This window comes from Aplysia californica, unplaced genomic scaffold, assembly GCF_000002075.1.
Source record: "Aplysia californica isolate F4 #8 unplaced genomic scaffold, AplCal3.0 scaffold00526, whole genome shotgun sequence".
Classification (NCBI taxonomy): domain Eukaryota; kingdom Metazoa; phylum Mollusca; class Gastropoda; order Aplysiida; family Aplysiidae; genus Aplysia; species Aplysia californica.
In genome coordinates, this window is record NW_004797796.1 from 1936 (window position 1) to 10439 (window position 8504).

At 39.5% G+C, this 8504-nt stretch overlaps 1 protein-coding gene across 1 annotated transcript in view; it reads right to left on the reverse strand.

Moving 5' to 3' along the window:
- Positions 1-3929: 3929 nt before the first annotated feature.
- Positions 3930-8504, reverse strand: part of LOC101864706 (E3 ubiquitin-protein ligase UBR4) — a gene marked incomplete in the record, with an annotated part of 129570 nt that continues 124995 nt past the window's right edge. The window contains 3 exon segments of the mRNA XM_013086956.2: positions 3930-5401; positions 6879-7038; positions 8201-8303. Coding sequence (XP_012942410.2) covers positions 5337-5401; positions 6879-7038; positions 8201-8303 — 328 coding nt within the window.

Below are 8504 nucleotides of genomic sequence, written 5' to 3' on the forward strand. Positions count from 1 at the left end.
ACACACACACACACACACACACACACACACACACACACACACACACACACATATATATTCTGTTCTAGTGAAAGTTGAGCTGATGCTCTGTTCATAGGCGGTAGATCGTGGTCTGTTTCTTTCTCTGTTGGAGGTTAATCTTGTAATTTTGTTTTGTTGTGGTCATATGTTTGAAAACTGCCCTGCCTGTCTTTCCCAAAGGCCTGTCTGTGTTGTATGAGTAGGTTGGAGTGTTGGGCTGTTCCTGTCTAGATCCCCTTTGGCGAGTGTGTCTGCTTTCATTTCCAAGTATGTTTGAGTGTCCGGGAATCCACTGTATCACCAGGTTGACGCTACAGCTGATGTTACTGTATCAGGTGATGGGAGCCAAATTGTATGTGTCAAGTCGTATTTTAGATGATGGTCATTTTCTATCGCTTGATGAATGTCAAAAACTGTGCGGAGATGGTATATTAGTGCTGTTTCAATTGTCATCATTTCTGCATCGTAGTTGTTGCTTTTTTCTCCACATGCTGCTGAGATCTCTTTGGAACTTCCATCTGGTTATTGTATTAGATCTAGTACATGTTTTTATATCCGGCTTTGGCTGTGCCTTTGAATGCTGAGCCGTCTGTATAGACGTGTATCCACTCATCTGAATAGCTGTCGATTGTTCGATGTGATGCAGGCATATCAGCGTCAATGAGTCTGAAAATTTTGTGCTACTGTCTCTATGTTGTGATTTTTTGTCCAAAGAAAAGTGGGGAGGGATGTTTTGGTTGACTCTTTGGTTTCTCTTCTGTTTAGTGGTAGATGGTGACTCTCCATTAGTTCTGTGATGTGATGCATGATTGATTTTTGTTGAAAACGTTTCTTTGGTTGGTTTCCATGTTTCTATTAATGTCCTGTTTGGGTGGTTGGGGCACATTCTTTTGGTTCTTTCATGGAGCTCCAAAACTGCTTTATCTCTGTGTATTCCCAGGTGTTCAGCATTTGAAAGAATTTCACATGCGGCAGTAGGTGTAGATCTCATGCCACCGTTTGTGAAACGAAGGGAATTATTTTGGACATTGTCAAGGGTATTGCAAATAGTTGTACCGCACATGGTGAGAAGGCTATTGCTATATTCCAGGGAAGATCGGACATAACCAAGGTATAGGTTTGTTTGTCTAATCCACATGAACTGCTTGCGAGTTTCTTAAAAAGTTGGGGTCTTCTTTTCGCCTTGTTTTTTATGCTATCCATTTGGTATTTCATGGTCAGACTTTGGTCAAGTTTGGCTCCGAGGTATGTTGGTTGTTCTTCTTTGGGGGAGATTTTCATTTCCTATCTTCAGTTGGAGTTTTTCTTTGTCTGTTTTATGGCTCTTTGTAAAGATGGTATATAGTGTTTTCGTGCAGCAAATCTAATAAAAACATGTTTATGAATGAAACTTACCGGCATACAGGAGGCAGAGGTTTAGATCAAAATTAAATAAGGATAGGCCTATATATAGGCCCCTGCCTGTCTTCAAGCCTGAGCCATTGTTTGTTGTTGTTGTTTTGTTTTTTTCACTCAGCGCTGCATAAGAGCTCCATTTTCAAAACGGTTTAATATTCAACAATGAGTGACACTTTTTGCGAGGACGCCCGGCCCACCAAAGCTAAGTAGGCCTACATAGTGTTAAGTTACAACAGACAGTAGCGTATGTTGTAATCAATTGGTCTGCATTTGATTTAGTGCCATGTAGTGATGGGGGCATATGACTAATTTAGACTAGGGGTGGTCAAATTCGACCCTTCATAGATAGAGTTATGTGTGCCCGCAGAAACATTCGAGTTCACAATGGAAATCAATTAATTTTCGTAAAAGTGGACAACCATAATCGTAGTATAAATAAAGGGAAATGTTTTAAAAAACCTAATACTGTTTTGGTAAAGTTGTTCAACTCCGAGTAACCTCGAGCGTTCAACATTGTCTTTGTGTCTGACTGGAAGGCAGCAACAAATCTCTGTTCTACTAAAGGTACCCAGCAATCATGTCACCAACAACCAAGAGACAATTCCAAGGCGGAAGCTGACGCGGTTGTAAGTGATATTGTTTTATCAACAGTTTATCCTTGTCAAGGTATAGAACACGCTAATATAGAAACTGGCGTCAGTGGTCTAGTGGTTAGAACTTAAGCTCTCAGATTCACAACCATAAGGTCGTAGGTTCAAATCCCTTCAGAGGCACGACACCGTATCCTTAGGAAAGGCACTTCACAAAAATGTTCCAGAGCTCACCCAGATGGGAATGGGTACCTGGCCATAGACAGTGAAAGATCTTGTTAGTTTGTTAGTGTTTGAGAGCTTAATCGGCTGCTTGCACCATATGCTTCCCAGGAAGCCGAGAATGTTTCAGAGAGTGCTACAGCCTGCTGACTTCATAAAAGATGTAAAATGCACAGAAATTGTTGTAGAGCATGGATATGTGCTATATAAATGCAAATGTTTTTATAATTATTACAAAACCATATGTTATGTTAGTAGAAGCTGAGGGCAGCTCTTGCTACACAATGCACTTTTTTTTATCTGCAATTAACATTTCGATGCCTAGATGCAAGACTCCAACAAATGCCCTTTTGCAATTTGGCGACTATCAGAGTCTCGCACCTAGCTATCCATGAATATACAGAGGAGTGTGCTTAAACTTAAATCAAAATCTGCAGGACCACCAAATTTTGTCAACCTCAGGCCGATTTTATGTGTAGAAAGGCTGCTCAAATACATGTAGGAGAAATAGGGGATGGATTTTATTTTCTTTCGGCTTATCATTATTTTTGGATTAACCGTGTTTGGTTAAAGCAGACTCTACAGTAGGCCTACATTCATTCCATTTCCACATTTCCAATAAGATTAGATATTTCTGTGGCAGAACTTTAGACCATTGACCATTGCCACAAAATTTTCAAACTCTGACCCCCCCCCCCGGGCACTGACTGGTGTCTTTAGGCCATTCCCAAAAGGGGGACTTTAACTTGTTCTTATGCACAGTAGAATTGTAAATGGGCCGATTCAACAATGCCAAGCTCATAACTGTGCCTGAACTGTAACAGGGAACTGCTGCTTTTTCTTTCCTAATCCTTACTATCGTAATTTTTCCTCTTCTTTTATATATGTTTGTCACACTAATGTGACCTGGTATTTTCGGGGTGCCTTGACAGTCGAAGCAGACTTCGTGCTGATGAAGCTATAAGAGAGGTGAGCAGAGTAAGCCTGATTCCCTGTAAAGACTTCTCTGTTAATATCCATCCCTTGGCGCTCACATGACCTTATGCAGTTGCGGGCGCCATAAAACCTCTAAATGTACTACAACAAAAAACAACAAAACTTTGACATTTGTGGTCGATTCCAATGTTACACACCTTTAGTTTTGAGAAGTCTGTCACAAGGATAAATATGACTTAGTATTATGAAACACAGAGATAAAAAAAGTGCTTTAAATTTTTCAAACACAATTTTAATGCAGAGGTTAAACCAGAACTGGGAAAGCTGCGTGCTCAGAGCAAGAGAGAAGACAACACATCTACTGTGGCAGCCAGAGCCATAATACAAGTAATCCTAATAAAAACAAAAATAATAATAATTAGATCTGTATATGATTTTTTTTAAAATTAGAAATAAAAAATTAGCCTTAACATAGTGACAATTATAAAATTATAACAGAACAACATAATAATAACAATGATGATGATAATAATAATAATAATAATAATAATAATAATAATAACAATAATAATAATAATAATAAAAAATAATAATGGTTATAATAATAACATAAATAATAGTGATAGTATCATAGTCATAATTATTAACTTTTTCAGTTGACAGCCTCAAGATAGGGAGAAGTTCAGTACAGGTAGACCAAGCCCGACCACAACTTATTAACAAAGATCCAAGTGCAGTTTTAACTTTTTTCCCCCATCAGTCAAGAAAGGACAGAGAGGGTTGAGACCTCAACTGTCCTGTCTGCACAGCTCTCAAGTATTAAAATGACACATCTAAACCGCAGAAAACAATCATTGTGTTTTTTCGTCACAATTACCAAAGCTTCCTAATCTCATTGTGCACATCGATATTCATAGCACAAAGCACTGAGTGCTCATCTATAAAGCAGCAAAGAAAAGAACAAGCTGGCATCCAGAAAGAATGGCTATCATTATGAAGAAGACGAGAATTTCATGATGATGATGGCGAATAAATTAAAGCAAAAGGAATAAACATGGCAGCACAAGAATGAACAACTGGCAACAGTTTGATGAAGTATAACACACAAAAAAGGTAGCTTTCTGGAATAAATTATCTGACAAATATAGAATTTATTTCTTTATCGTGAAATTCACAAAGTATGCAGATGATAAATTTAAGGAAGGAGAAGTAAATGGGGCCGTGTAGGGAAATCTTTCTCTTCAAACAACCACTCCATCCATAGGATAAGAAAATCACTGCTCCAAAAAGTTTTAAAAAATGAATCTAGATATAGGATGAACTATATCAGAACTTGATAGGGACAAAGTTAGAAAAAGGTGAAGTTAAAACAAATTCAAAGTCGAAGAAAAAGGAAAAGCTGGTACAAATGAGAAAAAGTTACTGACCCTATCTTGAAAGAAAGTTGCAGATTTATAGTCTACATTGAGTCAGAACAAAGATGCCCTCATTCTGCTAGAAACGTTCAAGGAAAATAAAACACTTGGCAAAAAGTAGAAGACCCCATTAACTATCCGTTCAGGAGAGAGGAACTATTTTATGGATTACAACGAAGAAAAAAAAGACTCTGAAATATTCAACTTGTAGGACTGATAAAAGTCTTTTAAATAACACATCAATACTGGTCTGTCAGAACACTTTACTGCTGGACCAATTATTTTTTTTAAATGGCAAAGGACAAACGTGATGGACCAAGACTGCATGCCTGAACATGACTACTTTTACTACATGTTCTGTGCAGCAGACATACGCCTAGTCTTGCAGCAGTGTATATCTAGTAATCAATGTATAGGAGCTCAGGAGAACAGGTCCTGTAGGCACAGGGCTCAAATAAATAACGTCATAGAAAACCAGAAATACTCTAGTTCATAAAGAGATAAAAGAGTCATTGCAATTTAAAAAAAACAACAACAAACAAATGTAAAGAAAGTATATTTAGAATATCTAAAACGTGTCGGTTCATAATACAATAAGTACTAAATACGAAGGTGAAAAAGCAAGCAGTAATGACAGGCAAACATTAGGCCAACAGCAAGCTGAGAGCACCTTTGAAAAGGGGGCATAGAGAACAGCAAACATTCAGCTCTGAGAAAATAAAGCTTTCTTGTGGCGTATGGGAACCGTCCACAATCACGGAATGCTCGACAGCGTCTCCTGCAGAAATTGGTCCGGCTCTGGTACGACATCTAAGAAACCTGGGGACGAGAGAGGTGCGTTACAGTACACAACACACACATATACAGTAGAACGTGACTATAGTGGTAACCGCTACAGCGGGACCATCCCTTCCGCGGGACCTTACCGGAACCCCCGTTTTTTAAATCTATGTAAACTCAATTACCTGTGCTCGGGTTTAGCGGGACAAGGAAAGGCCGAACTCGGATATAGTGGGAGAGATCGAGCGAGCTCTAACTGGAAGGAAGGGGTTTGGGGGACTTTAGGCGGGCTCTAAACAGGCAGTCAGCGGTGCAGCGTTGTGATTGGCCAGTCCAGTGATGAGTGAGGTGGGGGCAGGCGGCAGAGAGAGATAGTGCGGAGAGACGCGTTACGTGAGCCACTCCGTAGCTTAGACGCTCGCTCAGTATGAGAGCGTAAAGATAGGCCATAGCCCTAGGCTAGATCAAAAAGTAAAAGAAGAGGAGAGCTTGCCGTGTGTAATTCCTGATTTATTGAAGGGTGACCTTATTTAGGCCACATATGGCCTAAATAAGCTAACCCCCACTCCTTCACCTTATTTAGGCCACTGTGGCCTAAATAAGCTAAACCCCCCTCCCTTACCTTATTTAGGACACATATGGCCCAAATAACCTAAACTCCCCTCCCTTACCTTATTTAGGCCACATCATATGGCAGATTTCTTGAACTAATCATGGATTCGCAAGGTCGTGATTCTACAGATCTTTTTATTTAGTGCGGGGGATTATTTCAAAATAGAGGGTGATACTAAATGAAAAGTGGACCAAGGGTAAGAGTTGTGTGTGTGTGTGTGTGAGGGGTGAGAGAGAGTCCAACATGACACCAATGGGCTAACAGGGCAGTCAAAGCAGCAGACAAACAAGAGGAAAAAGAAAGATGTAGGACCTACTATCAGCTCCCTCTCATGAAAAAAAGTTTTACACCTTTATTGGCAAAATTAAGATAAATAGGAGGTGAACAGCCAGTCAAGGCCAATTTGGGCTGAAAGGAACATTACATCCTTTTATGGAAAGATGGAGATATTAGATGAAATATCTTTCTACAAGACAACTGAACTTAACTTTTAACATTCAAAACCAAATGCCCTGCCATATTACAAGACACCAGAAGTTGCAACTCTGGAAACAAAATGAGGGGTATGAGTACAGCAGTACGTAGTCACTTCCACATCACAGACAATTAGGTGACGCACTGAGAGAATCCAATACATAAATGCAGTTTAGCTAAGGATTCATCTTATCACGCAAAAGACAGTATAATCAGTATATCAGCAATGTGAGTCCAAAACCTCTTATCTCTAGTTATGAAGTCTGTAAAGTGTTATTTATATTCGCACACTACCTTGAAGACTCACACAGCTACTATAACCACCTTGGCTGGCCAGGTCATGTCCAAATGATGAGATCAGTCCCGTCCCCCCCCCCCCCCCCCATATAAGCCTAATGATACAACACAAAAGCAGCAGCCCCTTCTCACCAATGACATCGACAAACTCGGCGAAGGACTCGCAGGGCAACAGCTCCTCCTGGTACAGAGCCAGCACAGCATCACACAGTTCCAGGCTGGCCTTGTCGTTGTGGCGGATGTGCTCAAACAGGACCCTGCTCCAAACTGACCCCTCCACGACCTTCACCTTCTGCGGAGCAAACATTACAGCACATTTATAAAATACAGGCTGATTTGCATGAAAAGGAGTAAGGAGGTAAGGAGTTACACATTATTCTATTTGAATAAAGAGAAGCACATCCACACAATTATGGTTATTTAGTGCAGGAGGCCAAAAAAAGCAAGACAGGGGGAAAAACAACAGAAGGAAATAAAATAAGTAGGATCTACTAGTAGCGACCTCTAGCCACCTATGAACATCGACATTTTATTAGACAGCAGAAACAAAAGAGGGATAGTAGAAAAGAAACTGGACCTATCTGCAGTGCCTTCCAACCACCTGACTTACATAATACAAGAGGTAACCACCCACATATAGTAAGTCAGTTCAACCTTTATGTTCCCTGCTAAAAGTGTATAAAGAACTCTATGGAGGTCAGGAAGGGTGCAAATACCATTGGGACTTGATATAAATGGGAAGCATTGCTTGCAGAGTTGTCAACCAGCCTTGATTTGTATAGTGCTGGACTATACGTGATGTACTTAAACCTAGTTCAATCAACAGTCACGGTGTTCTTGGAAATATGTAGAGTTTTCAAGCTCTCCATTAAATTGTCTACATTCAAAGTGTTGAAAAAGGCAAGAAAAGATACAAAAAGTAGGTAAAATTATTAAAAGAATGAAAAATAGTTTTTTGCTCTCTTGAAAGATTTTGCTGTTTGGGCTTAAAACATTTAAACAGTTAGCCAACACCATAGACTCATATACCATACTAGAATCTAAGTGCAGGACTGAACTATTTCTGATCATGATAGAGTCACCCAAACATTGTATCTCCCAGAATCAAGCGAACATAATTGAAGTTCAAACACATTTGAAACCAAAAAATGATCAAAGATATAAAAGAACTTAACACTAAAATACTCAGATCCTATTATCATGACAACACAAGTGTCTTACAGAAATAAAACAAACATCACATCCAAATGATGACCAAAGTTTCCATATAAACAAATATGCTACAATTTTTGTAAAATGTTCCATGACCAAGTTTCTACATAACCAAATAACTTTACAACCTTTAAAAACTGTTCCATCTAAAATAAGAACATATCACAATCCAGGTGACTCCTCATTACTTGTGGATTATAAAATCGGGAAATTAATTAACACAACGATGTAAATTTCCTCACCGAGAACAGCTTGTTGTAGAGCGCATTCACCAGTCCAAAGAAAACCAAGAAGGTTTTGTAGACAGAGTAGTCCTGAACAGTCCGGTCCGTCACAGCAGGAACACTAGTCACATGACAAAAAGACAACGGTGAAAAAAAGAAATGTACACAAGATGACAACACACTAAGATCTAATAACCTAGTCTGAGAAGAGGGAGGGAGAGAGTGAGAGAGAGACAGAGAGACAGACAGACAGAGAGACAGAGAGACAGACAGACAGACAGACAGACAGACAGACAGACAGACAGACAGACAGACAGACAGA